Source organism: Prionailurus bengalensis, chromosome D1 (assembly GCF_016509475.1).
Source record: "Prionailurus bengalensis isolate Pbe53 chromosome D1, Fcat_Pben_1.1_paternal_pri, whole genome shotgun sequence".
In the NCBI taxonomy this organism is placed as follows: Eukaryota; Metazoa; Chordata; class Mammalia; order Carnivora; family Felidae; genus Prionailurus; species Prionailurus bengalensis.
This window is the reverse complement of record NC_057346.1, coordinates 114968427-114989805: the sequence shown is the minus strand read 5'-3', so window position 1 is coordinate 114989805 and position 21379 is coordinate 114968427. Positions and strand designations below refer to the sequence as shown.

At 60.6% G+C, this 21379-nt stretch overlaps 1 protein-coding gene across 3 annotated transcripts in view; it reads right to left on the bottom strand.

Moving 5' to 3' along the window:
- Positions 1-2680: 2680 nt before the first annotated feature.
- The window catches only part of MOB2 (MOB kinase activator 2), a 73932-nt gene continuing 55233 nt past the window's right edge, over positions 2681-21379 (bottom strand). The window contains exons 1-5 of one of the 3 annotated variants that reach the window (XM_043582051.1): positions 18954-19097; positions 11709-11869; positions 11064-11157; positions 4502-4626; positions 2681-3788 (exon numbers count right to left, since the gene is read on the bottom strand). In XM_043582051.1, coding sequence (XP_043437986.1) covers positions 3454-3788; positions 4502-4626; positions 11064-11157; positions 11709-11869; positions 18954-19063 — 825 coding nt within the window. In that variant the 5' untranslated portion in view covers positions 19064-19097 and the 3' untranslated portion in view covers positions 2681-3453. Of the gene's footprint in view, positions 3789-4501; positions 4627-11063; positions 11158-11708; positions 11870-14404; positions 14518-18953; positions 19098-21379 lie in introns of those variants that run through there. The other 2 variants (XM_043582053.1, XM_043582052.1) reach the window with 2 other exon arrangements.

Here is a 21379-nt window from a genome sequence, read left to right as displayed (position 1 = left end):
CCCCCAAACTCTCAACAGCATCAAGTCAAGCCCCGAACGTCACCTAAGTCACTCCGTCAGGTATGGGTGAGACTTGCACGATCCATCCCAGGGCAAAACCCCTTTCCACGTGCCATCTTTGACACAGGAAATGCTACCTGCTTCCAGAATACAAAGGTGGGGCAGGCACAGGACATTTCCATCCCCAAGGGGGAAGACAAGTGGAAGGGGAGACAGCGGAAGGAAGTGGGCATCGCTGGGCCCAGCCAGGCAAACCCCACGAGGTGCTGGCAAGGCCTGGGAATAACTTCGTGGCTCAAGGCTCTCCCCTCTGGGCTCGCAGCTCCCCCTGCAGGCCACGCTTTCTTTCAAGAAAGGCAGCCCGGCAGCTGCCGGTTCCCCGTTCCCCGTTCCCCTGAGTCTCCTGCCCACGGGGCCGGATTCCCTCCTCCCTAGGCGCCCTCATCCCACCTGGCAGGGTTTCTGGTGCGTGAGATTCTCGAGCACGGCACGGGTCTCCTGTGTACGCCATGGGGATTTGCTCCACAGGACGAGAGGCGCCTCCAGATCCTTCCAAAAACATCTTTTCTTCTGTTTTGGCTTTTGCCGAGAGGAAGGAGGCGTCTGTCCGTCATGCGTACAATCTCCTCCGAGTGCCCTCCGCAGGACCGAACGCTCTGACCTTACTCATCTTGCCCAGGTATTAACCAAAGGCTGTCCAGCTGCGCCCTCGACTTGTTCTCTAGAGCACATTGTCTCTGACCGTGAACCTGCCGTCCTTTGGCTCGGCTAAGTTCCCAAACCGTCAAGTGCCAGGTCCTTTTGGTTCAAGAGCTCCGCCTTCCGTCTGACTCTCCTCCCCCGTGTCGCCACGAGCAGCAGAGCAGCAGGAAACGACGCTGCGCAGCTACACTTTGCTTGGAAACCTTCTCGGCTACACATCCACGCGGACTGCTCCCAAGTCCTGCTTTCCGACAACCGAGGGGCAGAACTCGGCGGAGCTTTCCATGAGGTAATGCTGCACATCCAGCCTCCGTTCCCGCTGACATGGGCCCTGCTGTTCTGGGCCCTCACCGGCAGCGCCCCACATCCCTGCTTCTGCCGACGGATGCTCGCGCTGGCTCCGGGCAGGCCTCAAGGTGAACTCACCAGGGTTCCTCCATGGTGCCCCTCATTTACTCCTGGGTCTTTGGTAGGGGACACATCAATGTTCGGGCCTCCTACCAATCGTCTTGCTTCAGAAAACCGAGGCTTTTTCTACTGTGCCCCTCAAAATCCTTCCAGCCTCTGCCACTGCCGCACCCCAAGGCCGCTTCTACATTTTATGTGTTTGCTGCAGTAGCACCCCACCCCGGGACCGAAATCTGCATTTATTTCCTGTCCCCGCCGTGGCTGCTTACCACAAACCTAGTGGCTTACGTCGCAGCTCTGGAAGACAGAAGTCCAAGATGGTCCCTACTGGGCGACAATCCGATGTCAGCACAGCTGCTTCTTCCTGAGGCTCAGGGGGGAGAAAACGTTTTCTTCCTCTTCCAGCTTCTCGAGGTGCTGCACTCTGACTCAGGGCCCTTTCTCTCCCCTTCATCGAGCCTCTCCCTCCACTGATACGGAGTCCTGTGTGCTTTCTCGCTTTCCGGGAAGAGCTAACGACGGGGTGTGGGCGGGTAAGCGAACGGCTTGTCGGGGCAGAGCGGGGACTCCACTCCGGGTGCGCCCACCGAAAGCTGAGTCCTCAGCACGGAGCCCAGCTGCCCCGGGAGCGCCGCATGCAGCCACTTGCCGTGCGGGCCAAGGAACCAATGCAGAGGCGAGAAGGCTTCCCCGAGGCTTCAGCAGGCCAGGATGTTCTGGCTCTTGCAGCCAAGAGCCAGCCAGCTGGAGGAGGGCACAGGGCACTGCCCTCGCCCTCAGGAGGTGTGCAGACTGCTCCTCATCCTGGCTGCCTGTCCCTTCCTCGGTAGACTTTCTGAGGCCCTGTGCCAGTGCTGTGCCCACGGATCCCACAGCTCTTTCCCGAGTCAGAGCTACACGGACCATGTGTGTCCTGGACAGCTTTCTGCAGATGGAGGTGTCACACACGTACACTCACACGCAGAGAACACGACTCCCACCGTGTACGGGGTGTTGGGGGAAGGAACAGGACAGCCGTCAACAGCCAGAGAAGGCAGTCCCCAGGCCAGATGTCAGGGCACGGCACCCTCTTCTCTCTCCTCTGCCCACACAGTACCTAGACCGACTCCAGGGTTCAGGTACCCCTTCCCCTTCTGCTCCCCAAGCCTGGCCTTGCCCCTGCATTCATCCCACTCCGGAGCTCTCCCCCAAGCTCACCCCTCGGACCACACTGCCAGGCCAGCGCTAGCCCTTGCAGCAGAGCCCCCGGGGCCAGGCTGGCCAGGAAGCCCCCCTACCCCCCCCCCCCACACACTCCAGAGCACACTCTGGGGTCCCTGCTACCTGCACAGGAAGGCACAGCACGAGAGATCACGCCCCCCCCCCCGACACTCAGGAGACAAGGCATGACCCCCACACCCCCAGCTTCCCGAGGTCCCGCAGGCCCAGGCTGTTGGCCCTGGCAGGAAGAGCCCAGCCTGGGGTGGGCAGAGACCACACGAGGGGGCGGGAGGCAGGCCACCTTCAGTCTGGCACCAGCCCTGGCACTCTCAGCAAGGGTCATCGAGACGCCGAGGATACACACAGGCGCTGACCTGAGAGAATTCTTTTTATTACGACCGACCGAACAGGTGAGCGGAGCAGGGACACCCAGCCTTCCGCCAACAGCCGCTTCTCCACACAGGCCGTCCGTCCGCCCAGGCACCTCGGTCCTAGGCCCAGCTAGTCCAGGGGCCCTCGTGGGCAGCAGGGGCAGGAGAGAGGGGGACATGGCCACAGGGTCAGGGCCCCTGTGGGGCACCCCCGGCCACGCCCACCTTACCCCACCTGCTCTGAGCCCCGCCAACAGCCAAGATCCAAGCAAGGCCAGGAGAGGGAGGTCTGAGGGGGGGATGGGGCGGAATCTCTAGAATAACCCCACCCTGATGCCAAACCAAAGCGAGCCAGAGTCCCTCCTGGGAAGGAGCCCCGGCTCTCACTGGTGTGTTTCTCTCAAAACAGCAGAGCCCTCAGGGGAGGCGGGGGCAGGCGCCACACGGAAGACCAAGGAAAGGAAAGCCCCACAGGAGAAGGAAACTCAGACCGGCAGTCCCATAAACGCTGTCGAGCGAACGAATGAAATCCGAGGGTCCTTCTTGACAAGCGGCACTCATCCATCCAACAGGACAGCCCCGGCGGGGGCCAGTCCGACGCGCGGCCTGCCGGCGTCCGGGGAGCCCGCGCTCGGCGCGCCCGGGGCCGGGCAGGGGGGGCGGCGTCAGCCTCTCAGACCTCCCGCCGAGCGCGCCCGGGACGTGTGCGCGCACACGCAGGCACACGGACCACCGTCTCTCTGCACACGTGCACGCCTGTCCGGCCGGGGGCTCACCTCTCCTTCACGTGGTTCTGTGCCCCCGCGCCCCCGCCGCTGGCCCCGCCCCCGCCGCCGGCCCCGCCCCCGCCGCGGCCCCCGCCGCCGCCGCCGCCGCCGCTGCACAGCACCTCCGTGAGGTCGTCCATGACGGCGGTGTCTTTGGGGTCGAGCAGGTTGAACTCCCTGGCAAAGAGGATGAAGTGGACGTAGAGTGTGTTCAAGTGTCCGTGCAGCTCAAGGGCCAGGGTCTCCTTGAAGTGGGACCAGTAGATGTGCGCCAGCACGTGGAACAGGTACTTGCAGATCTTCTTCACCAGAGACTCGAAGGAGCTGGGGAATTCCCTGCCTGGGGAGAGAGCCCACCACGTCGGGTCACCGGCACTCCGCTCGGTGGGCCACGTCCCGCCGAGCTCCCACCAGTCTGCAAGGAGCTGGCTGGCGTGGGGTGGGGGTGGGGACCGGCTGTGCAGGAGCCGTCTGGAGGGCCCCCCCTACTTCCCACCTTCCCCCCATGGGCAGGCGCTCCAGTGACCTGTCGCCCTGGGCCTGGCTCCCGGAGCTGCGTGCCTACTGACCCGGCAGGTACCTACTGCTCCGTACCGGCTGCCTCTGCATCAAGGGGCCTGCCTCAGGCCACCCTCAGCCCGGCCCTGGCCCGGGATTACGTGTGCTTCCGTGATGGATGCTCTCGGGGCCCCCGATGGGGCCGGGGCCACGGAGAATGACGGGAACCAAGATGCAAGGGACCCTCTGACAGCTCTGTACTGGCCTGGAGCCCCCGCCACAACCGCCGCTCCTTGGCTGGCAGGCCCCAAGTAAGGGGGACTGCCATGGCCCCGGCACACGGGGGTGGAGGGGGTGGCAGAAGCCACGGGTCCCAGAGCCTGGGGTGGGGATGGGGTTCTCGACCCAGGCCGAGCTGACCCTGCCAGAGGACACCTGCCTAGCTTTACAGCCCCAGCCACACGGCTGCCCCCTCCAGACAGGTCTGGCTCTGTGTCCTCTGCAGCCACGCCTGCCTATCAGGGAGGGGCACCCAGCACCAGGGGAGGGACGTACCGTATTTCGTGGGGAACACGTCCTCATCAGTCACCAGCTTCTGCACAGAGCTCATGACAAAGTCGACGTACTGGGGAGCGGTGCACTTGACCTTCTTCCCCCGCTCATCGTACCAGTAGTACTGTCTGTGGGGACAGAGAAGGCCAGTCACGGCATCACCACAGACACGCAGGCCCCACCCCCGGCCACAGCCTCCTTGCTAATCGACAGGCCCTGGGAGGAGGCCAGCCCTCGATGGGGAAGGGGACTCGGCCCCGGCTGCCACTTGGCACCAGAGCCACCCACTCGGAGGTGGAAGGTCTGGGCTGTGACCGGGGTGTAAGGTGGCACTCCCTGGTACCTGCAGGGAGGCCAGGCTGCATGAGCGCCTGGTGCCGTGTGCCCCACAAGGCCCAAGAACGTGAACAGGCAGGGGAGCTGGTCAAGACGAAGCCCTCGGAAGCTGGAAAAGCTCCCTGTTTTCCCCCAGGAAGGGAAACTCCTGCAAGGCCCTGCCGTCGGTTAGAACGCCCGCCCTGGCGCCCTCCTCACCACAAGGTGGCTCTGCCTCACCCCTATCCTGCCTGCCCAGGCGTCAGTGCGGGTGCATTGGAGCACCTGAGGACATCCACACAAAGCCCTTTTCTGTGTCACTCTGGACAGCCTGCGGGGTCCCTGTGCCAGGAAGTGGAGCCCGGCCTCTAGCGGCCAGGCTGAGGCCCAGGTCTGCAGTGAGATCCGGAGGACAAGGCCCAAGTGCGTGGGCAGCAGCACAGACACCTGCTCCACCCATTCCCCACGCCCCACCCCACCCCCCCGTTCCCCACGTGATGGCAGATGCACCTGGCCACAGGTGCTGGCATCGGAGAACACAGCTGACCCCAGAAACTGGGAAACAGGTCCCCACAACATGCAGCCCTGAGACACTGGCTCCTGAGGGATGACGAGGACCGCCCCGTCTGGAACCAAGGAAGATGAGATGCTCCGTTTCTGACGTTCCTCTTGTTTGTTTTCATTTTAAATCACCACGCAGGAAAGATGACCTGGTGGCATGTGGTCCCGTGCTCCTCACCCATGCGGACGGCTGGGTGCCTCCCACAGCCGGACACAGCTCATGCTGCCCTCCTGCCACGGCCCCTGGTCAGTCCCCCCCGCACACCAGCGATGTCCCCCGGGGACGCCACGTGGCATCCTGAGCTGGGGGGTAACCCGGCCACGTCCGTGCGCACATCTGCAGCCCCTTCCTTCTTACACTGAGATGTGCTCCTGTGTGGAAGTGCTGGTGTGTCCAGCCACTCACCCGCTCAGGCACCGGCTTGTCCCTGGCTCGGGGTGATGACGGTTCAGGCTGCGACACACACTCCAGGACAGGTTCCTATGGGAGCACAAGCTCTCACTTGTCTAAGGCGGACACTCGGGACCGGAACTGCCGGGCCCAGGCAAGGGGAGAGCGCCCCTTCCGAAGAAGCCGCGAAACCACTCCCGGACTGGCTTCCGTGTCCCTCCGCGGCCCTGCCGCACACAGCGTCGCCGGCGCTGGGCCCGCCAACGCTGGCTGTGACTTCTGAATCCCCATCCACCTGCTGCTTGAGGGGCTCATCTGCTCTCCTGTGTCTTCTCTGCTGGCCTGTGTGTCTAGGCCCGGGCCCACCGGTGACCAGGCTGTTTTCCCACAGACGAGTTGTGAGGCTTCTTCACACGTTCTGGGCCGAGTCCCTTCTTGGGTACGTAGTCTGTGGTTTGTCTTTTCTTCCTTGTGATAGCGTCCTTCTCTGAGCAAAAGCTCTACATGCTGATTATGCTCAATTTACTGATTCTGTTTCGTTAACAACCATGCCTTGTGTCACAGCCAAGAGCTCTTCACCTGATGGTACGTCACGAAGATTTCCTCACTCTCTTTCAAAAGTTTCACAGTTTTACAATTTAGAATCATTTGGAGTTGCTTTTGGCATGGAGTGCCGGGTTTGGGTCAAGATTCACTCCCCCACCCCCCACAGATGACTGTTTTTTCCAACAGCTTTGGTTGAAAAGACTAATCCTTCTGCACCAAATTTCTTTTGCATCTTTGTCAAAAATCAAAGGCCCACATCTGTGTGGGTCTATGTCTGGACTCGGCTGTCCCCTTGACCTGTGCGTCTGCTCCTCTGCCACACCGTGTGTCTTCGGTGCCGTGGCCTTACAGCGATTACAACTGGGTGGTGGGATCCTTCCAGCCTTCCTGCTCTTTCCCCAAAACCGTTGTCGCTGCGCCAGCGGCTGCGCCCCTCCACGTGTCTCAGCCAGCTCATCGGCACCCACGACGGCTCTGCTGGGGCTCCGACGACGAACGAACAGGGCGGGCTGAGAGAGCTCCCCGTTGGAGCTTGTCAAGCCTCCCAGCCCACAAGCGCGGCACGCCTGCCGCTGGCGCAGGCCTCTGACCGCGCTCACCAGCACCTGGCACTTTGCAGCGTGCACACCCGAGTGTACCCCGAAGCACTTGGCTGTTTCCGGAGCCGTCTGGAAAACTATCATGTTTATGTCCATAAGAATTTGCGATGTTTAATATCTGCTGAGTTTATGCTGACACCCCCTTCACTGCTTACAGTGATAATCTGCACCTTTCTCTTTGTCAATCTTGCTGAAGGTTTATCAATTTTATTGATCTTTTTAAGAAGATCTGGCTTCTGGTTTCATCGATTTTCCTGTTTTCAGAAATCACTTTTGATCGTTTCTGTTACTTCCTTTCTTCTGCTCAATTGGGGTTTATTTTGCTCTTCTTTTTCTAGTTTCTTAATATGGAAGCTTAGGGTACTGACTTGAGATCCTTCTCCTAAAGTAGGCACGTACCCACAACTGTCCCTGTAGGCACGGCTGTAGCTGTGTCCCCTCAAGTCCGGTGCGCTTTCATTTGTGTTCCGTTTAATACATTTCTAATTCTGAGACTTCCTCTCTGATCCACGGATTATTTAGAAACATGCTAATTTCCAAGTGTGACTCATTCTAGTTTAACCCCATGACATCAGATGACCGACTCAGCACGATTCTGATTCTTTCAAGTTTGCGAAGGGTTGTTTTGTGAGCCAGGATGTGATCTATTTTGGGGACTATTCTGTGTGCGCTTGGGAAGAATGCGCTGCCGAGGGTGAAATGCTCTCCAGTCCATCCAGTCCAGCTGGCTGGCAATGCCAGTGAGTCCGTGACCTCGTTGGCTTACTGTCTACCAGCCCTCTGCCTCCAAGACAGGAGCACTGAAGTCCCCTACTCTGATTTTTGTCCGTTTCTCTCAGTTCTGTCCACGTCCTCTAGGGAAACGCTGCTGTCTGGTGCATACACATTCAAGATCGATACTCCTTGATGAATTGACTCTTTTGTAAATATGCAGACTTCTTCACACCTCATCATTGACTCTGCTCTGAGGCCTACTGTGTCTGGGATTAACAGACACTCTGGCTTTCCTCTCACTAGTGTTTTGCTGATACATCTTCTCTGTGCTTTTAGTTGTGATCTACTGATGTCACTGGAAGTAAAGTGAGCTTCCTGTGAACGCTGCTCAGTTGGCTCATTCTCACACAGTGGGGTGTGCGGTTTCACCTTCCGTGGGGCCAGTCCCTCGCGGTGACCCACCATCCAGAGGCAGACGCTGCTGCTCCCCACGCAGCGGCAGAAGGCAGAGAAGCGATCCAAGGCCACGTCACGATGCCCACGCCGGCCCCTCACTTCCTCTCCCTACGCAGCCACTTTTTCGTCTCGCACCATCACAAGAAGAATGTGGGTACAAGCTGAGAGACAGAGCGAGCACGTTCACGTAGCTTTTATTGTAAGATACTGTCACGACGGTCCTATTTTATTATCAGGTATCGTTGTTACACTCTGTGCCTCACGCATAAATTACATTTTGTCACAGGCATGTGTGCACACGCAGGGGTCAGGCTGGTCTGTAATTTGAGGCCCCCGATGGGGGCCCAGGGGCACGGCCCTTGGGCACAATCTCTGCCTAGTGATCGGCATGTCTGCACCACGGACGCTCACCATAATTTCTGCTGAGTCTGAATTTAAGTCTGCCGTCTTTCGTTTACTACTTATTCCCTTTGCTTCTCATCGCCCTTGTTTCCTCTTTCCTGACTTCTTTTGGGTTATGTTTTAGTATTTCCTTTCAATTCATCTGTTACGAACCTGGCTAGGTCATCTACACAACTTTTATAGAGGCTGCTCACAGGAGTATAAACTACATACTCAGTCATGCTTTCTGCACTGTGCTGAGAGCACAGCCCCCCGCGGGCCCCTCCATCTGGCCCATCAGACAGGTGTGGCTTCAGGGGCTCGGAGGGCTGGTCCCCAGCCGCAGCCCCCTTGCCCTGGGACCCCCCGCAGAAACTCCCGTGGAGCAGGTGCGCCGGCTGTGCGCGGGTCGGTCTTCCTCCGTGTGGGGAAGGTCTGTACCTCACCCGAACTCCTGAAGGACGGGTTGCCCGAAGGACTCTGGGACACCTGCTTTTTCTCACTCTTCTCACTTTTTCTCACCTCCTTTCCTCCTTGTGGCCCAAGGCTTCTGACAAGAGGCACAGGCACCCGCCAATGTCCCTGCAGGCGCTGTGCCGTGGGCTCTGCTCTGTGAAGGCCTTCTCTTCTCGGCCATTTTGTTATGATGCATCTGCCTGTGGGTTCTTTTGTCCTACTTGGACTTCATTCAGCTTCCTGAATTTGTAGGTTTGTGTCGGCCACGCTTGGAAAGCTCCCAGCCATTATCTCCTCAAATACACCCTCCGCCCGGCCCTTTCTCTTCGCCTTCTGGGACTCCAACGCTACCCTCTGGTCTCCATCCCTAGGGAAGCAGCAGGGTGCAGACAGGCCGCGGCCCCACTCGGGACCCAGGTGGATGTGCTGATCGGTCCCGAGGGAGCAAGCAGCTCTGTGGGGTGACCTTTGGCAAACCTGCCTTTTTCTCTGAAACTAATTTGGTATCAAACAACCGCTAGGAAGGCACTAGAGCACACCAGGTCCTGTGAGTCTGTAAAAACCCTGTGAAGGAGCCACAGAAGGTCGAGAAGAATGAAGAGAAGTGGGCTCAACATTCCTCAGATCCCCAGTCTCACACAGCAGCGCCAACATCCGGGCGCAGGTCTGCCCGACACCAAGCCCTACGCCGTCTCAAGGAGTCTCTTCTCAAACACGGTGATGCCAAAGGGCGCACGGGGGCAGGGGGGAACGGCTTCCCCACCCGCCCACCCTACCGGTCACCTCTGACGCTGCCTGGTCAGGCCGAGCCAGCAAGCATCCTACTGAGCACACCACACACACGGCTCTCAAGCAGTGTCCTCGCCCGCCTCCAGCACCTGCCGCTGGCGTCACTCTAGCGAGGGCGCTTCCCTCCCACATCGATGTCCTCCTGCCTCAAGCCGACCTGCCCCACCTGCCCCGAGATACCCTTGCCGGTGGCCAGGGGGGACACATGTAATGCCTGGGCTCCCGTCGGTGGCTCTTTCTGGGTGACAGAGTGGAGAGTGTACATTGTCTACATTTGCTCCCATGTGACCCAGCCCTGAGCTGTGACCTGCTGGGGCCACGAGAGCAGGGCCTGGCAGGGCTAGGAGCCAGCTCAGCCTGCCTACGACTGAGCTGGGTCTGTGCCCAGCAGCCTGGCCAGCAGCTCTGCCGGCAGGATGGGCTCAGGACAGCACAGCAAATGTGTGTTCGCCAGCAGGGGCTAGCGGCTCATGTACGCTTGCATCAGCCCCTGACCTGCAGCCCCGGTAACAAAAAGGAGACGTTAGAAAGGAGCTTCCGCGCTCGTCCTCAGTCCCAACGGCCCTAGGCTGAGCCCCGGCACACCCGGCCTCTTGTTCAAAGCCCCTTCCATCCCTTCTGCCGTCAGGGGGCCAGCCCGCACTGTGCAGGGACCCTCCCGCCCACACCCCAGTCACAGCTGCTGCAAGTCCAGTGGGGTGCCTCCCTGCTGAGAGCGCGAATGTGCACGCGCTTCTGGAAGAGCGTAACCAGCACCCAGGCCACCGAAAACTCATGGAGAAGCCGTCCCAGCCCCACAAAACCTGCCAGTGAGGAAGGCGCCCAGTCCCTCGCCGTCCCCCGTCACCCCCTCCACACAGAGCAGGGGCTCTCAGGAGAAGCTGTCCTTCGGGGGCCTGGGCGGCCACTGGTTGGGCGGCTGGCTCTTGATTTCAGCTCAGGTCGTGATCTCACGGAGCGAGCCCCCCATCAGGCTCCGCACCGAGCACGTAGCCTGCTTAAGATTCTCTCATCCCTATCTCACTTGCGTGCACGATCTCTCTCTTTCTCTCTCTCAAAAAAGAAAAGAGCCATCCTTCAACTGGACCACTAAGTAAAGCAGAGAAGTGCCTGCAGCTTCATGACGCTCTGACATTTCAGGAAACCAAGCCAGGCATGTACTGCGGACACCCCCCTGCCACACACTGCCGAGTGCCCTGCCCTGGCTGGGCTCTGCTTCTGGTGTCCCTGCCCCACAGCGACAGGAGGCACAGCCCCGGCCAGGATGCCGTTGAGGAGGACCCCACGCCATCAGGAGACCCTGCACGGGTGCAGTGAGAGGGTCCAGGGTCTGAGCTGCAGCCAGGCAGCGACTCACGTGTTGCACACGGCCATCGTCTGGCATGCCTCTCCTGTGCAAAACTCAGAGATGGTGCTGTACTGCAGGTTGACGTGGTGGAAAAACGTGGTGGCTGTAAGAGAAGAGAAGAGAAGGGGCAGGCGTGAAACCCACCACTGCGTCCACGAGGAACAGCCTCCTTTCCTTGGACCCTGGGGCAGCCAGCACCTACCGCAGACCAGAGACACATGTCCCAGCGCACAGCACCAGCCCCGGAAGCCGGCCACCAGCCACTGCTGTGCGGGCTTGGGTGTCTGCTTGGACGGTGCCAAGCTGGGCAGACAGGCAGGGGCCATCGGGCTGAGTCCCCTCCGCAAGGGGTGGGCCAGGCATACAATTTGTGAGCCCTGAGCCCTGAGCCCCAGGCCTGCCCAGCAGGTGGAGGTGAAAGCCACCCCCCTGTCCCGTGGGCCACGGCCTTCCCGTGACCTGGGCACCGCTGGCCTTGCGGCCGCACTCCCACCCCACAGACACTCCCCGGCACGGCCAGGACCTGTGCTGGGTCCCCGTGTGGTGGAGACCCCAAGCGCACTGCAGGGCCGGCCACCAGCTGTGGGGAGGCCTGGAGGAGGCGACCACTTGCAGCCGCCATGGCGCCCTTCCCCACCCTGTGCCCACACGCACTGTTGCTGGCCAGCCACTCGTTGAGGTCGATCTCCCGGGGCAGCACCACCAGCTCCTTGAACCCAACGTCAGTGATTCTGGACTTGGCGTACTCCGGCTCCAGGTACATCTTCTTCTCCTCCGCGGCAGGTTTCTTTCCATTGGGCTTTGCTTTAGACTTCCTGCCAGAGAAGAGAGAGCAGAGGGTCACTTCCTGCCAGAGACAAGGGAGCAGAGGGTCACTGCAGACAAATGCTGGCATGGAAGCCACGAGCTGGCCCAGAGACACGAGTGGGGACACAGGCTGCTCTGGGCCCACTGAAGGAGGTGTGCCGCCGGCCAGGCTAGTCAGGCTCCACCTGCCATGTGTGACACTGCAGCCATCTTGGCCCCCAGAGCCACCAGGTGGGACCCAGGGAAGAGCGTCCCTGGCCTGGGCCCCGGTCCTTTTGTGCAGATGGTCCAGCGGCCCACCGTTACAGAGCACTGACTGACACAAATGAGGCTCCCCTCTGCACAACCCTGGGCTCCGTCCCAAGCACACGGTGCAGGTTCCAGGCAGGGGCAGAGGGAAATCTGCTCAAACTACCGCTTTGCACCAAAAGGTTTTTTTTGTTTTGAAAATAGTTCTTTTCCAAAACAATATGCTGTCATACAAAACAGAATAGGCTTATTATAGCTATTTTTATAGGACTAAATACATTTTTTTGAAATGTCTTTGTTTTTATTCCAATCCAATGAGCATCAGTAGCTAAGCCCCACGAACCAAAAGTTCTTGGTGCTGAGGGGGCCCCTCCTTGGTGGGGGAGTCCTTAGCCTCAGAACCAGCCTCCCACCAGCTGCCCCAGAGGCCGGAGCCAGGGTCATGGTGTGTGCGAACTGGGTACACAAATAAGACAGGACGTCCTCACGAGAGACACGTGACCAACACAGTGGCCCAGGGTGGGTTTGTCAGAAGTCACTGAATCTGTCACACCGGAGCCCACACTGGGCAAACACACCTCAGGGCAGAGGACCCCGGGGAGGGCCACGTGCAGACACGGCCCTTCCCCCTTCCGGGCAGCAACCACCCAATGTGGAGGGGGCAGGGGGGCCTCCCGCCATCTAGCGGTCAGCTCAGAGCGACGCTGCAATCCTCCTGCACCTGTAGGAAATCCCCAATTTTTGAATTGGGCTCCTGGGGGAAAGTTTGAGAAACTGAAGGGAAATGCTTAAAAGCACGAATGAGCCGCTTGACTCTTAACTGAACTGAATTCTTTAACGGCAAACACTGTGACCCACGGAAGACAGACTGCTCGTCATGAAGTCTTATTGACCAGAAAAGGCCACTGTGGCCATCAACTCTCAAGGAGGGATCATCCCCGTCCGCGGAGCAGCCACGGGCCTGAGGGCCAGAACCCCAGGGGACGCAAGCCCATCCACCTCCTGCTCTGTGGGGGTGAGGGGCCGGAGTGGGCACGTGCCCGCCCTGGCAAACCAGCAGGCACTCCCGTCAGGATGGCCATGAGCCCACTGCACCAAGGGCCACCCTCCTCCACCTGGCCCCCTGCAAACTCTGGGGGGCTGTGGTCGCCGTGCTGGCTGGGCCGCAGAGGTGGGGGGGCAGGCGGGCAGGACCTGGACTTGGGGCCCAGCATACGCACGCCCAGGCCGCACCCGCTCACACCCTCAAGGGCTGTGGTGCCTGTGGAAGGAGCGGCAGACCGGCTCACTGTGCCGTGGGCCTCGGCAGCGGCATGGCCTCGTGGTGGCGGAGCTGAACACTGCCGTCCCGACGGCTCGGGGCACTCAGCTCCCTGTGCATCCCTCCCCCTGCCAGCCCTGCTAGGAGCAGGGGTGAAAGGTCTCTGCAGCTCCCTGACCTTGTCCTTTGCTTCTTGTTTTGAAAAGTCGCTGGTGGTTTATTTAAGAGGAACAGGAAGGAAATATGTTCCCTGAATGCCAGGGAGATGTTTTCCCTCAGCTTCTCAGCAAATCTTCTCCTTAAAAGGCGACGTGTGTTCAGCCTCCTGGTGCACCACTGGGAGTGGCCAATGCCACGCAGGGCCACAGCGTCCTGGGGACAGGGAGGGACAGACCCCCCCCCGCCGCCCCCCCCCCCGACCGGAGCTCCGAGCCCTGCCTGAGCAGGCCAAGGCTGGAGCACAGGCGTGAAGGTCTCTGTCTCTCTCCCACACACACACTTGCAGTGAGCACTTCAGGGGTCCCTGCCCAGGGGACTGTGGGGTGGGGCTGTTTCACTGGGGACAAGTGTGGACATGCGCTTCACAAGGCCCTGTGGTCCCCTGGCCTGGGAGAGCGAGGCTCCCACCCTTCCCCAGAATGTGTCGAGGGACACCGGGTCCGGGAGGGTTCAGGGAGCCCAGGAGCTCTGCTGCTGCCTCAGATGCCCCAGCAGGTCGTGGGAAGGGCCGTTTCACTCCCTGCCCCCTGCCCTTCTCCTGACCCTAGTCTCTGCTACTGAGTCACATGCCATGCCACCCTGTCAGAAAGCCTTGCGTCACCTGGAAGATCTCCTGTGCCCAGAGCGCCAGGCACGAGGGCCCAGCCCACGGGAGGCACTTCAACCCGTGCGGCTCTGCTCCGGCCACCCCCACCCCCACCACCGAACATCCACCTGCTGGGCACATTCTCCACCCTGCGTCTACGCCCCATCTGACCCCAACCCCTCGCCTGTGCTCTACGCGCACACCTGCCCGCGCCTCACGCTGACTCACCCGGCTACGACCACAGATGCCGGGCCTCGATCCCCGGGTCTAGAGGGTCCTATGATCACACGTGTAGGGACGGGGCAAGAGCCAGTTGTCTGAGCACCTCCCTGCCCTGCCATTTAGGAGCCATGTCACCAAGTGACTTGAGGACCATGCATCAGAAGCAGACATGGGAGGAGCAGCAGGAACCGGTGTGGTGCAGGAAGTCGTTGGGGTCACACACAGGCCCGCTCGCGGACACTGCCTTAGGAAGGGTGTGGCGCCCTCATGCTGACGAGTCCATTTCTAGGGGGGCCTGGGAGCCCCCGTGGGCCGAGTCGCGGAGGGCCAGGCAGGCAGCCCCGGGAGGATGTGGGCCGTGACCCGCGTGGTCAGAAGGCCTCGGCCTCCTCGCCCTTCTCACCTGCTGCTGTCTGAACCTGCTCCCCTGCAACAAACAGGCAGATGCAGAGCAGGCCCGCCAAGCTCCACCTCTCCAAGCCGGTTCCCCCTGGTTTCACTGTCCTCGCCACCCAGGGCTGGCCTGGGACCCCTGGACCGAGTCCTCTTCCCCTCAGTGCCACGAGCAGACAGCAGACAATGGGCTCTGACCCAAAGGGCGCAGCACGAAGGCACAAGCGTGTCTGGGGCTCGTCTGGGGACCCGCAGGGCCTCCGTGCCGGCAGGGCCTGTGCAGGAGGGGCCCACAAGCCCAGCCACGACAGGTCCCTCCCGCCCCAAGTTGTGTCCCGTCCACTGCCAAGACACTTGGCCCCTCTGGCCAACAAGTGGCCCTGACCCAGCCCCACTCCTCTGCCGCCAACAGCAGCAGGCGCAAGATTTCAGAAAACACCTCGTGGCCTTCGAGGTAGAACAGGCTGCTCCGTGCGACACCGTGCTGGTACCTGTCCTCTGTCCCTATGGCCACATCGGTGGAGAAAACGAGACCCTGTGCTCCCCACCCCACGGACACTGGGCTCTGGAGCCGGCTCTGTCTGGCCAAGGCCCAGGGGTCTGCCCAGGGACCACGCGGCTGGGTTCCTCCTCTCTGGCTCTCCCCCCTACTGCTCGCTGGGACGCCCACAACTACAGTGAAAGTCTGAGGCCCTGGCACGGAGCTGCACTGAAGGGACCAGAAGGCGGACACAGGCTTCGGCTCGCCACAGGGCCTGCCGGGACCTCGGGAAGAGTATGGCCACAGGCACAGGCAGAGAGCCCCCGACGGAACCCTGCACGTTGCTCCGGGTCCAGCGGCTGCACTCCGAGGCTGGTCATCCATTTGGGAGGGGCGAGGCCCTATGGAGCACGTCTTCCCGGTGTCTCCTCACCCCAGTGGCTGCCTGCCCGCCAGCCTCACCGTGCACCCTCCACTACTCCTGGCACCTGTGGAGTGTCCTGGGATGACCTGTCCCACCTCTGCAGGAGTCCCCATACCCCACACATGTCCCTCTGCCCACATGCTTGGCCTAACACACTTCCTTTCCAATGTCACACCACTGGTGCCACCAGGAAGGCTCCCGAGGTTGTTCTGTGTAGCCTGGCAATGACATGTAATCCATCCATGTGGTGATGCCTGCCCAACAGGCTGGGAGGCATCTGTCAGCCACAGGAGAGGAGTCTGCCCTAGGGACACAGACACACCGTGAGGAAGCCCCGGCTGCCCAAGAACACCTGGGGCTGGATTTGAGGGGACACTGGGTGTCCCATGCCAATGCGCCCAGCAGTCAGCTCAACAACGCACAGGGCTGGCCCCCACGGGCAGACGCGGTAATGCCCTGGCTGCCCGGCCACACCCGAAAGGAGCAACAAGCAGCTGTGAGGTTTGAACACGGGAGGCCTCCTCAAGCCCTCAGCCATACTGGGGCAAGGGGCTGGTGGTCCCCGGGCACAGAGCAGCGCCTGGCAAGGGGAGAGAGCCAGGGGAAGAAGGGCAGGACAGAGGGAGACCCCTTCTTTCCTCAGAGTCCTGCTCAGCCTACTGTGCCCCAGTCTGGCCCCCGAAGTGCTCACTGGACGCTGGTACCTTGAGACGGCTAAGGATGTGGCTGGGAGGAGGCAGGGCAGGTGTAGGAAGGGACCCCTGTGGGAAGTCAGGGGAAGCATGGAGACCCCGGAGGAGGGACACGATGACCGAGGCAGCCCCGTCTAGAGGCAGCCTCCCGGAATGCAGGCCAAAGGTCTGGGGGTGGGGGAGCAAGATCACGAGGAACCTGCGGGTGTGTGAACGGTGGACCTGCGGCATGTAGAGGCCCCCAGGAAGTGCTGCACGGACACAGACACAGCTGACGGTGCTGGGAAAGCAGGGGCGCACGGAGAGAGCAGCACAAGTGGGTGCTGACCGCCCTGGGCCCAGCCTGCCGCCCCCCACGGCAGCCTCATGCAGGAGGGAGGCACACGGGCTCAGAGGCTCAGCTCCCGGGCGCAGGCTTGACAGATGCCGCCACCTGGGGTGGCATGCTGGGGGAAGCAAGGGCAGCCTCCGGGCCGAGGGCACAGGAACGCACTGACCTCCTTCCTGGGACGGCGGTAAGGGCGCAGACTCGGCAGGGACGTCACTGACAGCCCTGTCACCCCACATGGCCAGGGCACACGCGGGCCCGCGACCAGGGCCAGACACACAGGGGACCTTCCTCCCACAAGCCTCTCAACCCCGGGACAGTGAAAGTACTGGGGCTCAGCAGCACTGCCTACCCTCAAGACTATGACGTGGCGGGCCTGGCGTGGGGCCCGAAAACCACCGTGACGTGTGGAGACGCCCCTCCTGAATCACGTCCTTGCTGGTCTTCACTGGCCCTGGGGCCCCTGTAACCCCCTTCCTGTCACCGAGCCTTGGAAACCAAAAGCTGGGAAGACCCAGCTTGGGATGGGACCCCCGCGTCCCCACAGGCCACGGCCAGCCTGAGGCTGCCGAGAGGGACCCGCAGGGCGTCTCCCTCCTCGGTTTAACTGCCCGGCGGTCCGTACCCCCGAACAGTGCAAGCTTTCACGAGCCTTCGTATCCCCTACAGAACAAGAGACCCACTGAGAGGGGAAAAGCCACGGCAGACTGAGAAAAGCACGCAGACACCCCGGACCCAGCGTCCACGTGCGCCAGGTGCCCCTGAGTGCTGTCTGAGCCACGGTGTGGCCACTGCTCAGAGTTCAACGTTAACTCTTGCTACTCTGTGAAGTGAGTGCTCTTCCTCTAATCTGGCTGAGTCGTCACCTCTACTGTGAGGTCCTCCCAGACCCACCTCCCCCCGCCGTGAGAATGGCTCGGCCTCCAGTCTGCCACAAGTGCACGCAGAGACTCAGCAGAGTCGGTCTTGCCTCTTGTCTTCTGTGGAGCCCACCTCAGCATTCGGCCCTCACCATGGCACGCACGTGGGCACCCGCGTGGTCCCTGCACAAGGCCAGGGACGGGCGCTGCTCCGGATCTGAGCCAAACTTCTGGAGGAGAGCACCCACAACCTGGCCACGTTTCCAAATCTCACACCTTAATGGGACAGGACAGCTTTGGGCAGCTAACGGGCTGGATCTCTGGTTTCTACTTGTAACTCGCCGGGGTCCTCCCTGTGCGGCACGCTCGTGACCCGCTGTGGAAGAGGGGGGTGGAAAGCAGAGGTGCCCACGGAAGGTCGGATCGGTCACTCCGCGATGACCACCAGCAGTCACACCCTCACCCAAGAGGCCTGCTTAGTTTAGTTACAGCTAAAGACAGAACAGAAAAGCAAGAGGCACTCGCTTTGAGTTTTAAAAGTTATGACCCACTGAAGTCTCACGCAAAGGTAAGATGATTACACTGAAGAAAACTAGATTTGAGTCTCGACTGTGACATGTTCTGGGCACGGACTCTGGCTGTGCTCCTAACCCCTGAGAGCACAGAACAGCCCATCTCTGGGGGTCAGGAAGGCCACTGCTGCTCACTGGCCCTCCTGGCCGCTCCGGCCCGCTCCCGGCCCCAGGCTCTCTTACACGGCAGGCCGCACCTGCTCTACCCAATGCCCGAAACAGACCTACTCTGACGCAGACATGCACCGCACTGGCTTTCTCTAAACCCTTCTGCAGGTCAGAAAAATAAATTTAAACAGCTCGCAAAAATGGCTTTTCTAGCAACACCTCCCCCACACACACAGCGGAGAGCCGTGGCCCACGTCAGGTCTCTGGACAAGGCCACTCATGGACAGGCTCCGGTCATCCTGCCTACGGCCAACAGGCAGGACACCCTACCGGGGGTGAAGCACCTGTCCGGCAGGCTCGGGAGGGGGCAAGGCAGGACTTCCATGGTCACAAATGTGGTTAACCACCGAGAGGGAGGTGGGTCACTGGTGGGCCCCCTGTCCTCATCCAGATCCTCCGGGGCCACTCTGTCAAGTGAGCGAGCTGCCTCCCACCAGCAGCAGGAAGTGCAGGCATTTAGGGAAGACTGGACTCCAAACAAAGTTCCCGACCAGATCCAGCTGGCCGCCCCATGCCCTGCCAGCGGCTGCCTGCCACCGGCACTTTAGCGGACGATTACTGCCACTGCTCTGCAGGCTGAACCCTGGGATATGGACTGGGGACGGTCAGACCACCCCCACTGGCCCGTCCCGTTCACCTGAGCACTTTGCCGACTGCCTGAAGCACCATTTTGCAGCTGAGTCCAGTTTTGGGGGGCTGGCTGAGCAGAGCTCGGTCTGCGGGGAGACTGCTGTGGTCTCCAAGCATGATGGGGCAGTGCAGACACGGGGAGGGAAAGCAGGAGCCGCGGCACAGCACGGGACAGCCGCGCCCTCCTTGCTCTCCCCTCCCTCCCCCCCCTCCCTCCTTCCCTCCCTCCCTCCCGGAGACCAGCCAATGAGGACACGCAGGGAGAGAAAGGAGGACTCTGGCCTGGTAGAAAGGAACAGCTGCTCCTTTTACAGGCGAAGGCTGGCCAAGTCTGGTTAAGTGAGGGAGTGTCTCGGTGGCCTTTTCAAAGTGGCGCCTTGCGGGCGCTGTGTGGGGCAAGGCCACTGCTGCGGGGAGGGGCACAGCCCTTGGGAGGACCCAGCAGCGAGGCCCCAGGGTGGCACCACATGGCCCTTCAGACAGAGAGTAGGCAGAAGGTCTGCCCCATGTGCTCCTGGGGCCAACACACAGCCCCTGCCTGACCCCAGCCCAGCTGAGACAAGAAACCGGTGGAGGCATGGCTTGGGGCAGGGGTGGGGGTGGGGGGACAGGCTGACCGCACACCTGCAGAGCATGGGCACAAGCCTGTGGCGCACCGACACTCATACAGCCTTGGAAAGATAAAGCTGGCTGGCTTCCAGGGCATCCGGGGCAGGCACCGAGCTCGCACTGGGCAGAGGCTGCTCCTGGAGGGCAGACCTGGATAGAAACATCCAGAACACCTTCCTAGGAGGGTGAAAGAAGCTGTGTGCCCAAGAACTTCTCTGTAGCTGTTGTATACGCAGGAGGCCACAAAGTACTGACAAATCAAACATCTGCTCAACCCTGGTTTCAGTTCCAACCACAGTGACAGTGACAGCCCTTCCCCGTGCCCGCTGACAAGCCCCAGCCAGCATGGAGCACAGCCACAGGTCTGACAGGCTCCTGCACCCATATGCCCAGGCTCAGCTCTGCCCTCCGCCCACCAAGGCCACATCCCACAAAGGGCCCTGCCGACCTTCTCATCTGTCCAAGTTCAACCCAGTGGCAACTCCAAAACCACCAAGAGGACAGCTCAGTGACAACGAAAGGCAACCTCTGCCCGGGCACAGCTGAGGACACCGCCAGCAGAGCTCCAGTCACCTGTGAGGCAGGGCAAAAAAAGCCTCTCCTGCCCTGGCAGGATGGCGTCCCCACTGCCACCCTGGGAGTCAGCATGACCTCAGGCACCACACTCATTTGCTGTCTGTCCAGGGTAGGGATGCCGACAGGATGGCCACGCAGCCCCGGGCAGGTGAGGTGTGGAGCCCCCGCGAAGGGATGACACCACCTGCTCGGTCGGGGCCCCAGCAGGCTGGGCAGCTGAAACCAGCTCATCTTTCTCTATTCCCTGCCCTGTGTTAGAACTGGTCATTTCTCCAAGAAGCCTTGGTCCCTTCGAAAGGAGAAAACAAAAACCCGAGATCTGGCTCTTGGGTGGCCCTTTCCTATCCTAGGTCCTCTCTGCTGACAGAGCAAAGTGCGTGTGCTCACCTACACACGTCTGCGTGCGTATTATGCTACATACGTGTTCATCCCGATGCCTCCAACTCTCGTCTGTCACCCGTGCATTACTCCAGCCTCCCCTCTGGCTTGTCTATAAGCTCCCCCTGCAACAGTGAGACAACTCTGAGCAGCCACAGGTTATGAATCACTCTGTCAAAACCACAGCAGAAGGAGCTCCGTGCTGTGAAGGCAGCAAAGGGAACAGCCCGGCACCCCTGCTGAAGGTGCAGGAAAGCTCCGGGGCACGGGGGAGGCTCAGCTGGTTGAGCATCTGGCTCTTGGTTTCGGGTCAGGTCATGATCTCACGGTTCGTGGGTTCGAGTGCCACATCAGCTCTACGCTGGCAGCATGGAGACTGCTTGGGATTCTCTCTCCCTGTCTCTGCCCCTGCCTGACTCGCATGGTCTCTCTCTCAAAATAAATAAATAAATAAATAAATAAATAAATAAATAAATAAATAAATAAAAGCAAATGGGAAAAGCTTCATGGTTGAGTCCAATGAAAACAAGAAAATAAGAGAGAATAAGAAGCCCCTGATGACAACCAGAACACCCCAGAAACACACACGCACAAAACAGCTGAAAACCGTAACCCAACAAATTAGACAACCTCAGAAACAAAGTGACTCAAAAAAAGGGAAGATGAGAGAGGCAAAAGAACTCAGAATAAGAACCAGAAATCAGAGCTTCTGACACACAGTGTAAACCAGAAGGAGCACAAAGCCCACAAGGCTGGAAGTGCAGGGCGGAAAGTTTTTTAAACAAAAGACGAGTGAAGACACTTCTCGCTTCCATGGCAGCAGGGCTGGCCAGGTGCTGGGCTGGCCTCCTCGACGGCCACCAGCCACAA